The sequence below is a fragment of the Meleagris gallopavo genome, chromosome 12 (genome assembly GCF_905368555.1).
Source record: "Meleagris gallopavo chromosome 12, MGAL_WU_HG_1.1, whole genome shotgun sequence".
Classification (NCBI taxonomy): domain Eukaryota; kingdom Metazoa; phylum Chordata; class Aves; order Galliformes; family Phasianidae; genus Meleagris; species Meleagris gallopavo.
In genome coordinates this window covers 18,438,806-18,461,244 of record NC_139415.1, presented here as the reverse complement: position 1 = coordinate 18,461,244, position 22,439 = coordinate 18,438,806, and the positions used below count along the sequence as shown (strand labels likewise).

The following is a 22,439-nucleotide window of genomic DNA, read 5'->3' as shown; positions in this document are numbered from 1 at the left end:
AAGCCAGTGAATTTTTTGTTACTTAAAAAAATTAAAATTAATTGAAGAACACATAAACCAACAACTCATGCAGTACTGTTTTTAAAGGAGGCTGCACTGTAGAACATTTATTTTTCCAATCCAGGGAACTGCTGATTTTAGAAGTACGTGCAGCTCATTTTTAACCTTTGGGAAGGAAGGTTACATTCTACTGAGCAGCAGCAACCACAGAGATTGTTCCCTATTAACAAATGACCAAAGCACACTCGTTCGATCTCTGCACTGGTAGGACTGGAAGAGGACTTTGCAAGAGTACTGCACTTCCTTTTGGTCTTCACCACCATGGATTTTACCATATATACCTCTATAAAATATACTTCTTTGCAAAATTGAAGTTGGTTAAGCTTCTGAAGGAGGTGGAAGCACCAAACCCAGTCAGCCCAACCCCTCTGATTTGTTCCCAAATTTCTGAGCAACTCAATCCCACCATGAGGATTTTGCAAATGGCAAACTCCTATCGCTGTCACAAAACAAAGGATGGAAAAAAGGAAGAGAAACAATTTCAAAATAATAATAATAAAAAAACACAATTCACAACAACCTTAATATTAAATATATTCTTACAATTATATTACGCTGGTTTTCCCAGAGGTCTGAAAGCAAATTTATATAAAGAGATTATTTCATCCACCATTGAACTGCAGCCACTTCTCAGAGAAATCTGTTTACCAGAGTTTAGTAACACAATTCAACAAACCGGGCATGAAAAACTGCTGGAATTACGGAGGGAGCATAAAAAGCCAACAACAGCCACAGCTGGAGTGGGACCAGGATGCCGCTGCTAACATTGCTCCTGATCAGCAGGAATGGGGGAGGAGCAAGGCTTGGGGAAAGTGCTGAATTTAGTAGAATCATACAACAGCCTGAGTTGGAAAGGGCCCATCAGGGTCACCGAGCCCAACTGTAATGTTTAAGACATCCCAGTTAGCAATGAGATGCCAAAGAGAAGTGCTGAAGGCCAGCAGGCGGACATCCATCAGGATGCTCCCTCCTCATTACTGTACGTCCCTGCTTGCTTGGAAGGAAAAAGGTAAGAAGTCCCTGGTTAAAACTTGCCACTGGAACCCACCTAGAGAAGTCTTGAGCTTTTGCTGACAAGCTATAAAACCGACTGTGATCATACACGACCAGAAATGACACAATTCTAGGGATACCTGAAAGAAAGGACCCACAGAGGTCAAAATGCAGGTATACAAGTGGGAACTGAACTGAGGGGCAGAGGGTTTGGGCAATGACAGGCAACCTATCCTGCATCACTCCACTGCTCACCACAGCCAGCACTGCAATGCACTGTGAGTTACACACGTGGCTCCACGGGGCTGGCACCTCCAAGCCTGGACCTCCAAACAACAGAGCACAATTGATGGAATCACTGAGGTTGGAAGAGACCTCTGTGATCCTTGAGCCCAACCAGCTCCTCTCTGAACTCCTTTGGCTGCCCTTGGAGCTGCTGCACTCCCACCTCTGCTCATCCCCAGGTCCTGGTTAGCTGGAAGGAAACGTGCCTCCTCCTCCTCCTCCAAGCCAAGAGAGCCTGCTGAGAGCATGGAGGAGGCGAACGCTTTTAGTCAATCCAATACATGCTGACACTTCCTAAATTGCCACCTGCACAACCAGCCAACCCACTGCTCCCCCCTTCCTAGGGAGAGCCCACCACCCAGGGACAAGCTCAAGAAACTCTTCCCACTCAGGAAAGTGACTCCATGGTCCCACTGCTGGTTGTGGAGCTGGGAGGGAGGATAGCACAGCACATCTCCCTTTCCATAGAAGCACCAACTTGTGCTGGAGACGTTGCGTGTTTGGAAAAATCTTCCAAAGAAAGGCCACCATTTTCTCTTGGATCTGCTCTCATTCCTGGTTCGGAGCTCTCAGGGCAAACATCGTTCCAGGATCTTGCTCAGTGCAGTCAAAAAGGCCCCAGCTGTGCTGTGAGGGCGAGAGAACGGCGTGGAACAAGAGAAGAGCTGCTTCCATTAAGCTGTTTCTTATTTAAACAATAAACATTGTGACAATTAAAAAGAAAAAAAGCCATAACCAACTGGAAAACACAAACTTACATCCTGACCCAAAGACAGAATGGTGGGGATCCCCTCTGCGAGCTCATTTTCCCCCTCAGAAAGACAAATGACAATTAGCTTTTACTGGTTTCCTGCATCCCCACGCTAGAGCAGAGTGCTCAAGCAAGGATTTCCTTTTCTTCTTTTTTAAGAACCCAACAGGAAGATTAAAATTTTAAAAATCTATAGACAAATGCACCTTGATACGTGCAACAGAAATAAAACAAGTGCCAAAATCTGTGCACTTGCTACAAAGCAAATCCAAAACTCCACTCAAATGGGTCTCACAAATGGATCAAATTTAAGCACTGGATTATTGCTGATAAAGGACAAAATCTGACGAAGGTAAAATGTACTCAAAGTGCATTATCTAAAGGATGAGGTATCTGATGAAACTTGTGGTCATTGTCAGGAGTTTAAATGATAGCAGAGAACTTCCAATATTTCCAGTGATTGCTGGAACACATAATAAAAGCAAAAATATTTGCACAAATCTGTGATATTTAAAGATTCGATCCAAATTTAACCGGGAGAAAAATCACTGTTTTGGCACTAGCATTTGAGCAGTGTTTAATGCCATTTAAATGGCTCTCTATCATGATGTATGTGGAAGATAAGATTTCTTTCACTAGGAGACGTGCTGCAACCAACCCTCCATTCATCCCCACAAAATAAATGAATGCTTAAAGGATGTTTCTGTCAATCGAAAAAACAACAGCAGAACGGCTATTTTGCATGCCAAGTTAAACTAAGTATTTTTTTCCCTGACAACCTGCTTACATTTCAATGAAACCAGGCCAAATTTGGTCAATAGTATGGATTGCATGTAACAAAAAGAATCCCAGGCTGTGCTCATAGAGGGCTCAGAAAGCTGCAGCTCCACTTAAAGCCACGCAATTATTTTGCAAGCTGAGACGCAGCAACCAAATGAATCTGTTTGAAATGGGAGCGCTCACAGGCGCTTGGTTGGTTCGGTTTTGTTTTGGTTTTTTTTTTTGACCTACAATTAAATCTTAGTGCAGAAATCACAGCGAGGGCGGAACACAAAATCTTGCAAGAAAAAAAAAAAGAATAAAAAGAACCAGCTCCCCCCCCTTTAAAAAACAACACCAGCAATGAAACATGCTAACAGAGATGGGAGATCTCTCACTGCTGGAAGCCCGGAGCGGGGCTGTGCTGTGGCCCAGAGCCGTCCGTGTGTCGGGCACTGGAGAAGCACAGACCTCTCCCCAACGGGAGCAGCACAAAACGGCACGCACTGAGCCTTTTCAGCCACATATTTTCTTATAAAGGCCGTATATTTTCTTATAAAGGCACGCGTGCAGCGCTTGCTCGGGCTATAAAACCTCCTATTATCCACTTAGGTTTGTTTGCAGTGGGAATTAAGGATGGCTCTCAGTCAGCGGGGCCGCGGCTCCGTGCCGATGCCAGGGGAAACAGAGGGGAAAAACCCGAGCGCGGCTCAGCCCCTTCCTCACAGCCCTGCGCCGTGCTGCAAAACTCCGCTTCTTCAAAACATTCAGTGAAGGTTCGTGTGACTTTCGGTGCCTTTTGAAGGAAGTTATTTGAATGCAGGGATGATATATTTTAAGAAATACATCTCCGGCATCCATCATCCCTCGTCTCTTTCTGATCTTTTTTTTTTTTTTTTTTCTACTTATCGCGTTCTTTATTTGAAACAGATTTTTAACAGATAATCTTGATCGTTATAACAATATCTCGCTCGCATTTTATTCAAATAATTCTTAAAAACAGCTTAAAAAGCCGTTTGGAATAACATCAAGCTCTCCATCAATCACACGAAAAAATTCCGCTGGCGGTTGTATAAACATCAGATCAACTCTGATGTCTTCAAGGATTTCAGAGTGAACCATAAAAAACTCCATTAACTTCTGACAAAGAATGCAAATTAATCACAACATGGGGTGAAATGAAATTAAAGGCTCTTTTCTAATCAATGACAAGGCGGGATGAAATATTTGCTCCTCTCCGTCTCCCCGCGCTCGGGCGATGCTGGACGCGCGGCTCCGCGCTCCGCACCCCAATCTCAGGTGCATCCAATTTGTTATCCCAGCTCTCCGGTGCCAGCGAAAAGCCTGGCGTAGACAGATGCACCGGGAACCTTAAATGACAGTTTTGGCCTCCGGAAGTGCGATCGCTACAGCAAAATCTAGTACAGCCTCCAGGTGAAATGTCTGGAGCTCCATATGGAGCAGGGAAAATTAACAACAAGATGAAAATCGCTGTAGCAGCGGGGAGCCGGGTTTTTTTTTTTTTTTTTTTTTTTTTTTAAGGGAAGGGAAAAAAAAAAAGGAGGGAGGGGGGGAAATAAATTTAAAGATGAGGAAAGAGGAGTAATAAATTAATGGAGTGTGAAAACGTTCAAAGCTTTACAATACCGGGGGCACTGTTTGCTCAGATTTGGGGTGGGGGAGAAGCGGGGCAGGAGGTGTGCATGGGAGGGGGGGCAGGTTTATAAACTTTGGGTCATTTTCCTGTCATTTATTAACCCTGGCCCAGAACAGTGGCTGAAGGAGGCAGAACGTCCCTCCCAACGCAGCACATCTGACACCCAGCGCTGACGGCAGCGGCACCGGAGCATCTCCCTGATGGACGCAGTCCTCCAGCATCCTGCTTTGTGCAAAGTTGGACTACAAGCCGGGAATACTTAGTGGTCAATTCTTTTCATTTTTCCTAAATTGCATTAGCATTAAACAAGCCATTGCCCCCATCATGTTTTATACACCACACTGACGCAGCGACGAAGCGCACTCAGCTACTGCACATCTTTGGGCTTCCAGCTTCCAATTTAATTCCATTTGCTCTGAGGTCCCGTGGCCTTCTCTTGTTTTTATACATATGTATCTGAACATATATTTTTTACAGCTCTTTCTGTGGAAATGAATAACCTGCCGCCAAAACCAGAGGAATTAAGATTAAACTTTTACATGAAATTTGGAACTTATTTCTTATAAGCTGATCTTTCACTTATCTCAAAGCCTGCACCAGTGGCACCAGCAGGGAAAGGGCTCTCCTTGCAGTTTCCAACGCTTCCATAGGAAATAACCTCATTCTAAAGAGTTTTTCATGCCAGTGTGTGTGTGCACCACTCCGCTTATTTGAATGGAGCTGTGCATCAGGGGAAGAATATACCCCTACGTGCATCTGTTTGTTTCTACAGAAAGTCCTATGAGTCTCATACACTACCTCTTCCAAAAGGAATTTTACAGCGTGCCAGGAAAACAAACAACAAAACGTGACAAGCACTCACCACGTTTCTCGTGTCACCTCACTTTAAGGATCTGAGTTCCCTTTGTGGAGTTCTCATAGTGGGAAAGCCTGTTCTAAGCGCTGCTGTTCCTCATTTCCTTACTCAGATCACCACCGTTGGCAGCTACTGACAGATTATGAAATGAACTGCATATTGTGACTAAAAATGACAGTAACTCCGTAACTAAAATCTGAAGATTACAATGAACTCTAAACCCATAAGCAACTTCCCTTCCGTACGCAGTTGGTTGCTCACTGAAGTGCTTCCCAGACACGACTTTAACAGAAGATTAAATAATGACAACGTGACAAATAAGTGTTAGCAAAATAGATGCTCATAAAACACATGGAAAATGAAAAGTGCTGCATTTTATCCTTAAAATATTCTACTAAAGGCCACATAAAAAAACAGCCTTTAATTGTGCGGGCGTATTGCAGGAGTCCTGAATCTCCACACTACAAGGATTCCCCAAATAAATCTCGTTCATTTAAACTGAGTTTGTACACAACATTTGTCTGCAACATAAAAGTAGAGGGGAAAAACTCCTTTTTTGTTCAGCTACAGCTGGAGGCAAAAGTACTTTGTGGGCAGTTTCAGGCGCTCCCCAGCACTGACCCACACCTCCCGCTGGCAGAGGGAAGTCAGCCCAAGCTGATGGGGGACAAACAGTGAGCCCACGTGCCATCAGCCTCAATCACCTCAACAAACCCAGCCACACGCTGAGGATCCACTCAGTTATGAATGGGTCCGTTATATATTCACACAGACATTAAACAAACCCAACAGCCTACAATTATCCACCTGGCCAGAGCGAGGTGCTGAGGGTTCTGTGACCAGCTATGAGCGCTTGCATCCAAAATGCAGATACTTCACATAAAGCCCTTACAAAAAGCAGTTGCCTGAAAACCTTACTAGCTACATTCTAAAGTTTCACCTCTTCAACTGTTTTGCATTAAAAAATATACACAATTTCATGGCCTACTGACTTGCCAAATATTCTTTTACAAATGCGATCTGTTTTTTAATTAGAATAGCAAAAAAAAAATAAAAAAAAAAATAAAAGGGATCTTAAACTAGCAATCATGTTCTGCTCCCAGGTTAGAAAACAAGTTTTGGTCTGGAGCCATCCACAATGCAAGCACCCCAACCTCCCTCCCCAGCTCCAATGCCTCTGTGCATAGAGGGCAGCCTGAGCTGCATCCCCCAGACTCAGGTTTGGCACAAAGGGCACTGAGATGCCCAACGAGCACCATTGGCTGTGCCAACACATGGAGGGCACTGCAGCACAGGAGCTGCTTTTTCAGCCCACTCTCAAAGGAGAGGTTTCATTTCACAGCACGGAGAAAATACGGACAAAATCTGCTGGGTACCCAACGACAGCTTTCTTTTGGTCAGTAAATGTTTTCCACATGAGATGCAGTGCAAAATCAGTGTATTTCCACGTACGCAGAATCTTTACAAGTCCATAAAACTGTCAGGAGAATTTGCTTAAAACAGCTTATAAAAATGGGAGAGAATGAGTCCCAGCCTATTATTCAATAACCATGTTTGTGAGGCATCTGCATAATCTAACCATGCATAAATTAGTATGTGTATTACAACAGTTATTTGCATAATAATAGCAAGTTAATAGATGCTTAAAGAGCACAGACCAACACCACCTTTAAATCAGACATGCCTCCAGGCACTCTGATCTGTATAGACCAAGATGCAGAAAGCAGCGCTCATAAAACACAAGAAAACATAAAAACCACATTCAAATAATTCATTTTAGTCCCTGGACACTTCACTTTTTCCCCTCTCCCAGGAAAGAACGATTTGAAGAACTACAGAATAGTTTGTGCTTATGAATTCTAACACCCATCTCGCAACAAGAATTTAAAGGAAGCACCAAACATATTTGGGGATTGATGGTTCTGTTCAGAGCTTCGTGTTTTTTTCAAGCGTGCAAAGCAAAAATGGTAATACAGTGCAATGGCCATAGCCAAGTTGGAAATAGTTTTATGAGTTAGAAAATGTCAGAATATAAACACAAACACCAGTTAATGTTAGCATATCTCCACTTAAAAGGGAGAATCCAGAATCCTTTTACATATTCCACTCACATTATATCTTTGATTTGATTTTAGGCGGTTGTAACACCATTTAAAATTGGAACTGAAAAATGAATATAGAAAAAAGGAGTAGATGCATCTTCCTGGCATCAAAAGCAGTGCTGTACATATGGGATTATTTTTTAATCTCACAACAAAACAATCATTAACATCATCATAATTTTGCTTCTCTCCAGGGAAGAGAAAATCTCGAGTTTGGGGGGAAAAAAGAAAAAAAAAAAAAAAAAAAATCAATACAGACTCCTAAATGACTCCTTCAAGATAGTACTTTTCAATTTAACAGGACAGATTTATTTGTATGTGGCTCAAATGTTCACAATTGCTCTCTGCACCTTCATACATAGGAATGAATGTCACAGTGGCAAACAGCAGTAATGAACAATCTTACCTGAGGATATGGAAACCTCCCAAGAGCAAGCTGGGAAAGGAAATAATATTTGTCTAGTTACACAGATTTGCATGGAGGGCACATTTTCTTAAAGAGAGAAAAGTACTCAACTCTTACTATTGTATAAATGGGAAAATGCCAGCAGAAGTACACAAAGAGCTGCATTTAGAATGGAGCCATTCACAACAATTAGCCCTTGTTTTACATTTCTGCATATTTCTGTATTTCTCAAGCTTTTGTCTGTACCACTCAGCGACTCTGTTTGATGCCCAAGTTCCTGAGGACTCTCTAAATTAAACCAGTTCAGCCTCAGCAGCGAGGCCACCGACACTGACCTTCCTGCTAATTATCTGCAATGAGCAGGTATTGTAGAGCATGCACTGAACTCCCTAAGTCCTTCCCTAAGCAGCTCAGAGTAAAATCTGGGTTATATAGCTGAGGTTTGTTTCCCTATCGGTGTCAAACCCAGCTAGGAACCTGTGTGTGAGATCTGGAGAGAGAACTTGGCACCTGCATTACAATACACGGGCTTTCCTTCAAACCTGCTTTCAATTGTGTGCCATATGAACAGCATGTGTTGTATCATCCCTTACTTGATGCATTACCGATGGAACTGCTAGTATTGGTGTTAGACTCAACAACATTAACACTGCCACAACGCCACAGCTAATAATCAGTCCACGAGAAATCCTGTGTTTGGTACAAGAGTTTAAGTTTCCCCCACAGGCATCTGAACCTTTGAAAGAATTTCAGCAAAATACAACCATTCTATTTTGTCTACCATCCAGTGAAGGACATGGGTTTTCAGAGTTGACACGGACTCCCCAGAAGTGCACTGTGGGCACCTTTGTGTTCTGATGTGCCTTCTGAAGAAGCCCACGTCCCCGCACTGCCTACAAAAGAGCTGTAGGCAGGTGGGTTCGTGACACTGCTGCTAACTGGCACTTACGCTTCCCTTCCTTCAGGAGGTGGTTACCCTTGTCAGGCACAACAGCTGCCCAGGGAAGTGGTGGAGTCGCTGTCCCAAGAACCTGGAGATGTGGCACTGAGGGACGTGGTCATGGGCATGGTGATGGGTTGGGGTTGGACTTGGGGATCTTTTCCAACCTTAACAACTCCGTGATACTGTGAACTTCAGGAGGCGATCTACCCAGAGTTATGGATGCAATGCCATCATCAATTTGTCTGCATGACAACCCACACTCACTTCAGGCCGAGCAGCAGCATCAGTGCCAAAGGTCTCAGCCGTGCTGTCTACTGCCAGCGCTGGGTGAAAGCACTGTACTGCTGCTGTCATTTGAGCTCTTCAGTGCCAGGGTTATTTGACCTAGGCAGACTGCAGCTGAGGCAGCTGTGCCTATATAACCTATGATGAAATTTCAGCCCGGTTGGCAGCACAGAACCACCTGAAGTACAAACAACAAGGCAGAGCTGTAGAAAGGTAGGGAAGCGGTGGAGCAAAGAGCAGCAGACATCACTCAGTCTCACCTGGTGAGGTACAGAGAGATGAGATGGCGATAAGGAGAAGCTGGCAGCAGAGAGGAAGCAAGCAGGCATCAGTGGAGATGATGCCATTTCTGCCATGCCAGTAGCCACCCAAGCCTATGTTGTATGGGACATTTGGCTGTAAGTCTTAAGAATTCAGTAAACTTCATCCAGATCCTCAGAGGAAAGACATGACAAGAGCAGGGTAGGTACCTGAAGTGTTTAAGAGGCACGCAACAGAGACCCAAAGAAAGGAAACAACTCTTTTGTGCAGCTCAGGGCTCCTCCTTGTAGGAAATTCACCCTTCCAGCAAACAAATGCAAGCTGAGCAGACTCGATGCTCCCCTTTTGTCACTGCTGTCTGGTTCTCCACTTCTCCCAGCTCAGCCAGTCACTTTCTGACGTCAGGCTTTGAAATACAATGCTAAATGGATAAAGGCAGGCCCTATGTTTTCTGTCATGCTCCGTCTTAAGGATCAGAAGCCACTAACACATACAGAACTGTTCCCTCTTCCGTTTTCTCATCTCCTGGGAGGCCCATCCTCAACTTACAGGAAGCTGCCCAAGATCCTACAGAGCACTGCTGCTGCAATACCCTATGCCTAACAATAAACCCATCAATGCCAAATAAACACTTTACAACAAACGAAACCAGAAGAAAACTTAATTTTCCCAACGACTACTGACTTAAGAACAGTCACGACAACAGCTACAGATTTGCAGGCACATCATATTTATCCCACAGTATAAATAAGAACAACATAATTACGGCTCTATACATAAGGTATCATTCTGCAGACCTTCTTCAAGCAGAAAACCTACCACTACCTCAGTGCTGGCTTCAGACTGAGCATTCCTGCCCTCAGGGATGATTCCTTTCCCTGACCACCACATGTTACAGTAGGGCTTTGCCTACATGACTCCAAAAGTCACTGAACAACTGAGGAAAGAGCAGTTCTCTGCCAGACTGAGGTATGCAGCGTACAAATGAGCCCCCAAGAATCCAAAATGCATTGGGCACGAGTTCTTTGGGGGCTGTTAACAAAGACAGACTGCTTGGTGAAGCTGCTCCCTGAGAACTGCAGAGCAAAGCAGCCCCAGATGGGTTGAGCAGCAGTTCTGCATTCCCAGAACCATCACTCAGCTCATCCAGTCAGAGTTGTTTCCCTCCTGCAAGATTGTCAAGGTATTATAAATTAAGAAACTTACCAAAGAGTATGTAATCTTCCCTGAAATAGCCTGCAGATATGTCACTGTACTAAATGTGTTTCAGATTTAATGAAGCTTTAATGTCCTTTTTAATTTTGCCTGTTTCTATATCACCAGGGGTCGAGCAAGGCAATCAGCACTCAAGAGGGTGGTTTGGTTTAAAACTAGGAAAAACTCATTTGCTTATGAGTTGCACTGTATTTTCTTAATTAAATTTACTAAGTAAAATGGTTTAAGTTCAGCCAACCAATGACCTCTGTACGCAGATTTAGATTTATAAATAGTGTCACAGTAAAAGCAAAGAAAGAACAAACCCCAAAACAAACAGATTAGAGCTTTGCTAAAGGGATTTCTGTACCCTCCATCATCCTGACTCCAGGAAGGCATTTAAACATGTGCAACTCAGCTTAAAGCAGAACGCAGAAAACGTAAACTACGAAGTTAAAACAGCGTCAAAAACTTCTCTGCATTCACATGAGGCAACTTGGGAACTTCTAATTTTGTTTTTAAGGCATTGTAGCCAGAATATAACATTTCAGTTTTCTGCAGTGAGGGACAGGAACCGACTGCTGCCTTATGTGGCTCTGGGTATTACAGAAGAGAGAAGGGAATGCTCAGACTCCGAGGTGCTGCTTCTCATTTCCCCGTGGGCCCCTTCACACTGCACAAGGACTGTAAAAAACCTCATTTTAAAAAGGCACAGTGAATTGCACTGCCAGCGTGGTACAGAAATATACACGGGAATCAAACCATACCAGCAAGAAAGATGTCAGAGTAACATTTCCCTTCACTATTTCATTTCAGAGCAACCGCATGCCTGCGCATTTTTTTCCTTTTGACTATTACTTGCATAGACATAAAGTAGCCCATCAGAATCAGAGCACTCCAAACGCTCATCTTCATGGGGATCAGTGAAGTTGCGTCCTAAAAAATGATTTCTGCTATGCAGTCTCTGATAGGAGCATTTGCTGAGACTCGGAGAGGTGCAGAGGGATGCACAGGGAGCACCATCGGGGTTTAAAACAGCAACTGATACGACGAGACATAAACACTCCAAAATGAGCCAATAAAATGCAGGGGTACAGTTGGTCAGGTTGGGTCAAAATGCGTTAAGAAGATAGAAAGAAAAGCAAAAACCACGAGGCAGCCAGTGTTTGGTAGGGTCAGGGCAGCCAGCATCAGGGTGAGGGCAGTTCTGGTAGAGGGAGGTGCCTGAAGCCTTTGTGCTGAGCAGCTGTAAGAAGAGCTGGAAAACAACTCCAACCAGGCTCAACCTGTTCGCGATTAAAAACATACACTTAACGTGCAGATAAGTGAAGACAAAAATCAAAACGACTTGTTGGAAAAACATAATTAACCATTCTGGAACTGAAACTGGAGATGCAGAAATCCTTGCTAACAAACCATTTTCCCCACGTTGCTTTCCTGCACACTTAATAAGAATTGCAGCAGCAGCAGTCCTTGTCCTGCTCAGAGAGGGACTGAGGGAAGGAAACCCACAACATATCTTCAGGGCACTTGGGCAATAAAGTCTCCCACTTAGATCAGTATCTACTGTGCTGTGCGAGTTGTTTTTTAATTTACAGTGACACTGAAAAGCACGGGATGCTTTCATTCTTAATTTAGACACATTCCATGTTTCTCAGCATAACTGCAAATTGAAAATAAGCACTCACAATATCGCTCGTGATCCAGCTGAAGGAGGACTTTATGGTCTGAAATGTTCTAAAATTTGTTCTTAATTACCTCGTGCACATTTTGCACAATTAAATTTCCATCTGAGGATTTTGCATTTAGATTGTGCACCGCAGTTAAACCCTCGTTTTATGGAGAAGCCGCCATCACTTCGGAACCTTCAGACATGGGAAACTTTAAAATCAGACTTAACTACTGGATAACATCAAATTCCCTGGGTGAAATTTCCTTCCAAGACCAATTTATCCATTCCTAGATAGACGGCTTAAAATCACCTGAAACTCTGCAGGGTACGGACCTTAATAAATATTAAATACCTCAAAAACTGCTCCAAGATTTTTCTTGCCTTCTAATATCAATTTTACCATCCTCTTATTGCTCAGTTTAAAGAAAAAAAAAAAAAAAAAGAGAAAATCCAAAAGGATATAACAGCAATTTACCAGCGTTAAAGTGCTTCTGAGGTTAAACTGACAACAAAGATGAACAGAAACACAAAGCATCTTGAAGTAGGGTTTCAATTAAATGTGCGGGATTTAGCAATGCAGGACGAGAAAAAAAAAGAGTTACAAATTAATTTAATCTTCTGCCTATAGTTTGCAGCTGCACTCCAAAGTGTCTGGGGCTTAAGAACAAAGCCTTGAAAGGCCTCGGAGTGAGGAAAGCTTCAATTTTTAATGTATAACGCCATTAGCTGATAACTTGTGGAATCTGCGACCCCCGCGGAGGGGCATAAGTGTGGTAACAGAGACTGATGAAGTGACATATTTGTTCGTGTCGGGAACCATGAGAAAGGAGGTTATTACTGACACCGCCAGGCCCACCAGAAATACGCCCTAATAACCTTTGGGACGTTCCTTGGCGTGAGCAGATGAGTTTCGAGGATCTCTCTACATAAAATATATTAAAAATCAAAGCCTAATTCACCTTAATTAAAGATAATTAGTTTCACTTTGACTTCTTTTAAATATGAGCCATAGTAAATGCGCCGCGTACCGAAGGCTGCGTGCAATCATGATTAAATGGCACATTTCCCCTCCACGGCCCTGCGGATGAGCGGGCTTTCACCGGCGGCGCTTCAAAGGTGCTGCCAAAGGGAGAGGAGCAAACACAGCCTCTGAAAGGGGAAACGGGCTCCAACTAAAAGAGGGGGGATCCAGAGCAGATGTAAGGAAGAAGCTTCTGCACTGAGGGTGGTGATGCTCTGCACAGGCTGCCCAGAGAGGCGCTGGTGCCCCATCCCTGCAGACAGCCAAGGTCAGGCTGGATGGGCTCTGAGCACCTGGAGGAGCTGTGGGTGTCCCCACTCACTGCAGGGGAGTGGGACCCGATGGCCTTTCGGGGACCCTTCCAACTCCGACGGTTCTGTGATGCTCTCCATCCATCCACTCACTCCACGTGATTTATTTCGCTGCTGCACACACTGCCCGCAGTGGCCTAAGAGCAATTGCAGGGAAACATGATACATGGAGGTCTCAACCCACGCAAACTGTACCTAAACTTACACTTTATTGCAGCTTAGTTCACAATCTTCACCTAATATAGGGTTACATCCCAGTGCAGCAAGCGGATAAATCATCCTGGAATATTACTGGGCTAAGTTTAGCTGTGAGTGGAGCATATGTGCTTCCGAGTCACTGAAGCAAAGGCCCATAAAATACACTAATTACTGGAAGTTATGGTCACTGAGTGATTGATAGCGCTCTGCAAGGCAACTTCCCCGTTTTCAGCTATTCTGACGGGCCTCCTCCACCACAGAGCAATTATTAATTCATGACCCAGCCCTCGGGCACTGCTACCTTCTACTTCTCATTCCGCTGCCACAAAAACGGTGATGTGGCTGGACACTGCCTTCCTTCTTCCCAATGGCCGCATGAAGTCGGCAGGCGTGGAAACTGAGCTAAAGGCCACTGCTTGGAGAAAGGCTCAACACAGCTCTGCGGGGGGAAGCAGCAAAAAAAACCCACCCCAGAAAACCTAGGCCAGCTTTCTCCTAGGAGCAAGTTTCTGAATTGCATCATCCTGCACAGCTGAATGACGTGTGTAAGGATTTATCTGTGTAAATCAGAAACACTCCACTGTGCACATTCAAAATGCTGCAGAGTAATGTCTGTTCATAAGGGAAATCTTGCAGAAGACCAAATCACGGTCTGCAGGACTTCCTGCTCACCATCAGCTCTCAATCGTGATCCTTCACCACCATCAGCTCCGTGCTGATGACATGTGGCTGATCACTCATCTCAGACTCTTCAGGAACAATCCCTCTGAAACCTCTGCTCCTTGACCAGATTACTTACAGATGCATCCTTATACCAATTTCCTGCAGTCAAACATCTTGAAGATTGAAGTGCTTTAAGAGAACCATCGCAAAGCAGAGCTGCTTCCCTTCTAGCACCCTCTTCAAACACGTTCCCCAATCTGTGTCCTCATGGACCGTGTGCTCCTCTTGCACCTCCACCTGTGCTCCCAGCCCAAGTGTGCTGCAGGCTCCAGGAGTCTGTTGGTGTTGTAGGCAAACAGTGCCTTCCCCACTCCAAAGCTACACGTGTACCTGAACAACATGATGCATGCTTGCTGGGTATGTGTCAGTGTGCCTACCTAAGGGAATGCTGAGATGCCATAAATCTGTAATATGACTGCTTGAAATATTGCTTAAAACAGCACATTAACACAAATGTCACAAATAACCAGCAGTCCCTGAAAGCTCTTACAAGGCACTGTCACTCAAACACATGGGTTTGTGTTCTGCTTCCAAAAACTGCTTGATCTGTGCCACAAGCAAACCACTTATTTCCTGCATTTAAATAAAATTCTGGCTGTATTTGTAGTGGAAAGGAGCCCTAGATCACCTGACAAAGACATGCAAGTCACTACACTTTGCCTCAACAAACAGCTTGGATCACAACCCCACTCTCTCCCCCAGATTCCTTTCTACCACTGTATCTCACACTGCTCTGTAGGAGACCGATCCTCTGTGCCCAGGGTCCAGCCAAGCCCTCCTCACCAACTCTGCCTTCACACACAGGCAATGGAAGGCAAGAAGGCTTGCTAAAAGAAAAAGGATTCACCGGGTAGCAGCCATGTAAGGCAGGATTAGGGTAATACAAGAAAAATGAAGCAACCTCATCCATCCTCCCGAGCAGGGCAACTTTTTTGGAAGGAGGCTGAATCAGTCACAGAACAAAAACAACACTCAGGTTCAGCCTGGAGTGTATTTTATGGCTGAGTTATAAACCCTCTGAAACACAGCTTTTTATAATGAAAATGCTGACGCAGTCCTCAGTGCAGTGACAGCAGTGTCACTGGCTTAAATTGAACTTGCTTTGTCAATCCCAGAACACTTAAGTAAAACTAATCTAAAAACCTCACGGGAACGCACAAACTGTTGGTGATGAAGCATTTTTGAACAGGTCCACGGATCAGGTATTAAATTTAATTCTCTTTAAAACAGTCCTGAAGAAAGAAATGCAAAGTGACAATGAAAAGCTGCACACATTTGGACATCTTTTACTTCTAAAGGAACACAGATGCTCACTGCCTCCCAAAACTTCGGTCCTACCCACATCCTACTTCTCTGCTCCTGAGTTTTCTGAACCTTCAGAAGTAACAGTTTGGTTTCTCATTACAGATAGCATTGCAGCAAAGAAATTCAAGGCATTTCAAGGCTCAGAAGATGATTAAAGAAAATAAGCAGATTTAGGTCACTGCTATTTTATACTATCATATGTTTTAAAAGCAAAACAAAACAAAGCAAATTCACAACCTTGCTGTCTTGGTTCCACATGTCATTTCATCCCAATTAATGTGCTCTAACTGCATTAACTTGAAGCTGTAGGGATTGGAGTACCACACTACAAAGCAGAGATGATTTTATAATCCTACAGCAAATGCTAGCTTCCCATTTTAACAGCTCCATCAACAAGAGCCCAAGCGTCTGCACTGCCAATCCCCATGTCAATACAGTGCTACTTTAATGACAGTGACCTTGTGTGGCTCTTGGAGCATCTTCTTCACCTTTTTTGAGACATTTTTCTGAGCCGCTGTCCTTGCTTTCATCATTTAACACATCACTCAAACCACTTCAGTACAAGAGCGATGGCGCTGAAGAGAGGTCTCGGAGGATCAGATGACATACCAATTAACAAAGCACACAGAACCAAATTGTTTGGTACATCTGGTTCAGGACACATCCAGGGAAAGTGAGAGAGGGGAAAAAAAAAAAAAAAAGAAGTTGAGAAGGTTTGAAAGAGGAGAAAAATGTAAATGCAATGCGTTTCCCTAATGCTGCATAAGTTGCTGTGAAATTCATCCTTTAAATCAATCTCATGACCATTAAGATTGCTCAATAATAATCCCTAACTAAGCTCCAAAGTCTTGGTCTTTGTGGAGGACCATTGGATTGCTGCTGCACACAGAAATACATTCAGCAATACGCTCAGCAAAGGAACCAGTAAAACCTGCTGCACGTCACCCGTGCATTTATATCACTATTCCACTGTGACTCAAAATGAACACCACAGTCAAGTATTAATGTAATACAATCTCATTTCAGCCCTTTGTTGCACAGATTCATTTACAGACAGCGTGAGTATGTTCTGCAGCTCTCCAAAATTGTGAGGACTCTCCAGTATCACAGTCCATTGAAATCTGCAGTAAAACAAATTAACAGCGCCGCATCCCCTGTGACACTTTCAAGTATGTCATTATCCTATATTCAGAGTTAACTTCAATCAGACTCGGAAGATTTACAAGACCTGAATGCAATGATTCAGCATTAAATATTTTCATTTTGGTTAAACCAAGCGGCAAGGAACGTATTGTTTGAAAACATGACAATAGCCATCGAGAACTTCTGGGCTGTAAGGAATGCTGTTTGTCTGGATGCCAGGGGTCAGCACCAACACAACTCCACCCCAATCCCATCTTCTGCTACAAACATCCACTGCACTTCACTGCACAAGCATTCACTACACTTAACAAAAGGAAATGGCAGCTGTGTTTCTCAGTAACTGCAGAGCACACTTTTGTCAGGCTGTACAAGAGACCACACAAGCCATCAGTGGTTGGAAAGAGCTGCTTGTTGGGAAGGAGCAAACAGAAGGATCTGTGCAAGCAGCAGCCAGTGACAGCCATCATCCCAACGCTTCATTTTGGTAAGACCTTTTCCACTCTAAAACTATCTTTGTAAGAAATCCTTCCAAAAGCACTCGTGAATGCTTTAATGCTTTACAGATTAAACATTTTGCATGGGCATCAAACAGCTCAAAGCCTGAATCTGCACAGCCCTATTTGAACCCTAACGGTGGGCCTCTCTATCCTGCCTGATGAAGCTGAGATACAGAAATAGTGTCATTCTTGGCTGAAAGGCCCCTTGTACTGGGCCTATTTTCCACTCTCAAATGGAGATTTGGTGGAGGGCTCCATGTTGCACATTTGCAGAGGCTCTCTCCACCTTACTGAACTTGGTAAGAACAAATCCATTCTAAATACAGACAGGCATCTAAGCAAGAGTTAAAAGCATGCGTACATAGAAGAGCATGCAAAGACCATATTAAAACAGTTTGATATTAATTTTCCTTTGATTCTCCCAAAGTGCACGAGTAAATGACAGACATTTACATACCTCCATGAAGGAAATCCCTAAACTCCAAACGTCCGAATGAATCCCGTACTGCTCTCCTGAAATCCGTTCTGGCTGCAAAGAGATGGAAAGGAATATCATGAGCCCAGCAGACAAACAAGGGTCCTTCCACAAAAGGGCACACAAACCACCTGATGAAATGCCAAGGATCTTAAAGTTTGTTATTACCTTGATTCTGCAAGAGCAAAGGGCTCGGTCAGACTCAGGCTCGTGGCCGTGCGCTGCTACGCACCTTGTAGGGTTGGCCTTGGCATTTGTGCTTGGGCTGTTTTAGTCAGCAAAAAGCCATTGGAGGCCAAGTTGTAAGAGTCCATCAGTGGTACACACCTATCTGTGAGCCTGGACGCGGCAGTGAGGTAGGCTTACAGCAGGAAAACAGACTCCTCAGGCTGGGTTGGGCAGTAAGTATGGCTTAAGAGGCAAAGTTATTGAAGTCAAAGTAATAAATGAAGTCACGTGGCAGACATTTCATTTTATAGATATTTAACTAATTTCATTTTTGATCCGTGGAAAAAAAAGAAAGCCTTCGCTCAAAGCTATTAATAACAAATTTAATGCTTCACGAAATAGAAGGCTGCAAGATGTAACTGCTAGTTTTTACTTGAAAGCCACAATTTCAGCATTTCCAAGGTCAAGTGCAGCAGGAAATGTAACAATAAAAGGCTCCGTGAGACTTCTCTCCCCACTGTGCTGCTAATGCACCTGTCTAGCTCTACCATCTACAAAGCACCGGCTGTATTTTTAGTCCTCAATAATCCAGAGACCTTTTTTAGAAAACCAACTCCCAAATTAGTGCCAGTCCAATGCGTTTTCTGATGTTTGCTCTGCACCACTAATCCCAGGTCAAGAGCTTTTACTGCAATGTGAACATTAAGTAAAAAACAGCATTGCCCACGCTGCCTTCAAGGGGAGCCTTCCAAAACTGCCACCATCTGAAAATAAAGAGAAACTACAACAAAAGGTTTTTGAATGAGCCACCAAAAATTGTCTTTTTGTTTGTTTTTGGTGGTTTTAATTAATTTTTTGGTTTGCTTGTTTCTTTTTCTGAGGGGAAGAATTTTATTTAATTTTATCTTTTTTTTTTTTCCATTAAAGGACATCACAGTGAGCAAATATAAAGAGTTTAGTGACATGAATTTCTCTTCCAAAAGTCTGGAGCAGAAGACAGAAACAAGAATGACACATGGAAAAAGTAAGGCGTGCAATGCACAGCTCACCCTCATGATACACAGCTCAGAGACCTTTATTCTAAAGATTTCTACCTCTGGTTACCTTTTTCACCTAAAAAGTTTGTTGTTTTTTTTTTCCCCTGTACATAGTAGGAGATATAATAATAATAATAATAATAATAATAATTTTTTTTTTCAGAAAATGCATTTTTATTTTAAACATAGTTTAATTTGTTATCGTTTCAAATTCGCTCCTGATGAGCACACTGTTAATTTGATGACAAAAATTTCATTAGCAAAACAGCTTTAATGTGGGCAGTCAGATCAAATACATTTGAGCTTAAACTTCTTTCTCAATCAATAGAACAATGCATCACAGTCATCCAGAAAGAAGAAGAAAAAATGTAACCTATTCAACGTACACCTGGGAAAGAGAACAGTAATCTGGATTAGTACAGCGAAAGCATAATACAGTTTAATTATTAGATCTGCTGAAGACCACTCTAAAAGCAAGAGCCGAGTTGGAGAAGTTATTACTTTGATGCTGTTGGCTTGTCTGAATCACAGTGGTGCAGCTGTTTTAGGGAACAGAGGCACGGACACCAGCAGGCTCACTGCAATGTATACGACCAGATTCTTTATTTTAAACAATTTTGATGCACGTAATATTCCGGTGACAAAGGACAACCCAAGTCCTTCTAGGATGGTGGCACGAGTGTTTCACAAGCCACATAATGACTACACCTTGACTAGAAAAGCACTTAGCAAATAAATGGGCACCCAGAGCTGCTTTCTCCTTACAAGAAAGTAAGGAAAAATACCTGAAAGCGATGAAAGGTCATGGATTTCTCTCTCCACTTTTCCGAGGTTTGAAAAACAAGAATCAACCATTCTGTACAGCTGCCTGCACTTTGGTGCTGTGGGCTTTTTTGTTTGCTTGCTGTTAAACAAGCTGAAGGCTGATTTTTTTCCCCCCACTGATACCATGACAGAAGTAGTTGGCAAATAAGAAATTGTAATGACCAAAAATAAAAGACAACAATTACTGCAATCCTAAACTGAAGCATTTAAGTCCTCACATTCATTAAACAAAGAGCGCTGATGAACAGAAAGCAAACGCTGATGTCTGTGCAGTGAGCATTCCCTGGACTGAAATGCTTATAGAGCAGCGAAAGGCCCTGATGTCTCCTGACACATGGTAGAACACCACCCAACACGCGGGGCAGTGGCCTGGTATTATCAGCCCAGGTATGCAAACTTCAAATTTGCACATGGCAGTTTCCCATGGGAAACACCCACACAGATGTGCAGGTATCAGAACGCCCATGGGACTGACTCATATCTGAATGCTCAGCACAGCGGGCCCCATTCTCTGCACAGTAACGCCATCAGTGCTCTGCAAGGACCCATGGGCTCCCGAGGGAAAGCTGCATCTATTTATTTTTCAGTGTTGGACTGGCTCTCCTCTTTGTTCCCAGCTGTTGCGGTGCACGAAAGACAACCAGAAGGCACACGCAGAGCAGAATGCTCTTCTGATGCTATTCTCCATATCAGCAAAGCCTGCCGTTGTCACTGAGCTGCCACGTGAGCGTAGAGATGTTCTGTGACACACCATCACAGCAAGGGCAGGGGAGAGGAGGTCTGAGAGCCAATTTAGAATATATCCTCACCACGTAGAACAGGACTGTGAACAAATACTTGTATTTACATGTTATTCCTACATAAATCCACTTACCGCCATGTAAGCATTTGTTCCGACATACGTCTTGGCTATAGAATTCACCAGCTATCAGACAAAACAGTCTGTTAGAACAATATAAAGATAATGCGGAAATAAAATGGGCAATTATTCCTCATTTAACCTACAATCATCATTCCTATAAATCAACTAAAAATTATGTAAAAGGGAACAAATTTATCCGCAAAGGCATTAAAAATGATTAAATCTCTCTTTTGTTTGGAGCTCCCATTTAAACAAGTGCCGCATTACCGTTTATGGCAGATAACCTTAAACCGTTCTGTTAAACAGGATGCTTATCGCTTTAGTACCCCACACCAGTCTGATATAAAAAGTCAATTTGACGTAGGATTGAAGGCGCTCGTTTTTCAGTCAGCTGGCTCAAGATGTGCATAAAGCCACATTCATCACTTGAATGCAACCAGCACTAAATACGCTCGAAGGGACAACAGACCCTGACAACTTATCATACCGGGCTGACCTTCTCTTTGGTCCCGGCGCTTGGCTGAGAGTAAAGGTGCTGAAATTCAAATCACCAGCACGGCAAGCTCGTGGGTCACTAGCAGAGAAGTCCTCCAGGGAGGCCCAAAATGGAAATTAATTAAAATTTGTGCTGCACATTGTAAAAGCCCACCACTATTGTTACTCCCAATATTAATTTTTATTGTGGGCCAGTTGGGCTCCCCAGACACATCTCTCGTTCTGCCCTCCCTTTTGTCTGGCCAAAAAGCTTTCATATCAAAGCTGCATATCAATGAAGTTTGCTATTCGTAAGTAGTAATTACAATATCAGCAGTTTTTACTGTCATTAAACAATGAACAATCATATTCAGATGGAGAAAAGTCGCCCGGAGATTCGAGCTGAATGGCTGGCTCCCAGCAGAGGGGGGCTGCCCGCCCGGCAGCCAGGTGACTGCAGCATGAGACGTGCAATGGATTACCTGGGTGCTCACCCCGAAGTCACACAGCTTCACCTGCCCTCGTGTGTTCACCAGCATATTGGACGGCTTCACATCTGCCAAACAAAACCAGAGGTCATCTGAGTTATCCTGGAGGCGTCCAGAGATGGTTGTGATTCTAATACAAGAGTTGGGGTGACCATCACCGGCGTGATAGATTTTAATAGAAAACATTTCAAAGGTATGTTTCAATTACAACCTCTGGTTTGTAGCTGTCATCAGCACAGGTGACGTTACACCTGTCCCCCAAAGAGCAGCAATCCGTGCTGTTGAAGCTGCAGGTGACACCAGCTGGGAAGAGGCCACCAGAGCTCTGCAGGATGGGATCTGGAATTCAAAGCAATCCTGACAAATGCGACTGAAAAAAATATGCTGAAATTCAATAGGGACAAGTGGAAGCACTACGTTTTAAACGAGGATTAATCAGAACAATCCACTGCCTGGGCTGGGATGGGGCTGCAGGAGAAGACGATGCAAGGGAGAAAATCAAACACTAAAAATCCCATAGAGCTATGCAGGAACAGATGTGCACCGTAAAACCAGACTGTAAGTGCAGAGCTCCCATCACTGACCCCCTCTGATGTACAAGAAGTTCTGTTGCACACTGTAAAACCAACGTGCAAATAAAGCACTAAGCACCCAGCCAAGCTACACCATGAGAACAGCAGCATGCATG

At 43.6% G+C, this 22,439-nt stretch overlaps 1 protein-coding gene and 1 long non-coding RNA gene across 6 annotated transcripts in view; one reads left to right on the top strand and one right to left on the bottom strand.

Moving 5' to 3' along the window:
* The window catches only part of MAP2K5 (mitogen-activated protein kinase kinase 5), a 110,442-nt gene that overhangs the window by 32,732 nt on the left and 55,271 nt on the right, over positions 1-22,439 (bottom strand). For 3 of the 5 annotated variants that reach the window (XM_085234403.1, XM_085234402.1, XM_010717608.2), the window contains exons 14-17: positions 21,746-21,819; positions 20,802-20,852; positions 17,880-17,951; positions 7,870-7,899 (exon numbers count right to left, since the gene is read on the bottom strand). In XM_085234403.1, coding sequence (XP_085090529.1) covers positions 7,870-7,899; positions 17,880-17,951; positions 20,802-20,852; positions 21,746-21,819 — 227 coding nt within the window. The remainder of the gene's footprint in view (positions 1-7,869; positions 7,900-17,879; positions 17,952-20,801; positions 20,853-21,745; positions 21,820-22,439) is intronic. The other 2 variants (XM_085234404.1, XM_031555358.2) reach the window with 1 other exon arrangement.
* LOC146543571 (uncharacterized) lies at positions 17,223-21,764 on the top strand. Its single transcript, XR_014886001.1, has 3 exons — positions 17,223-17,409; positions 18,993-19,089; positions 19,431-21,764. It is a non-coding gene; the product is annotated as an uncharacterized LOC146543571 (long non-coding RNA).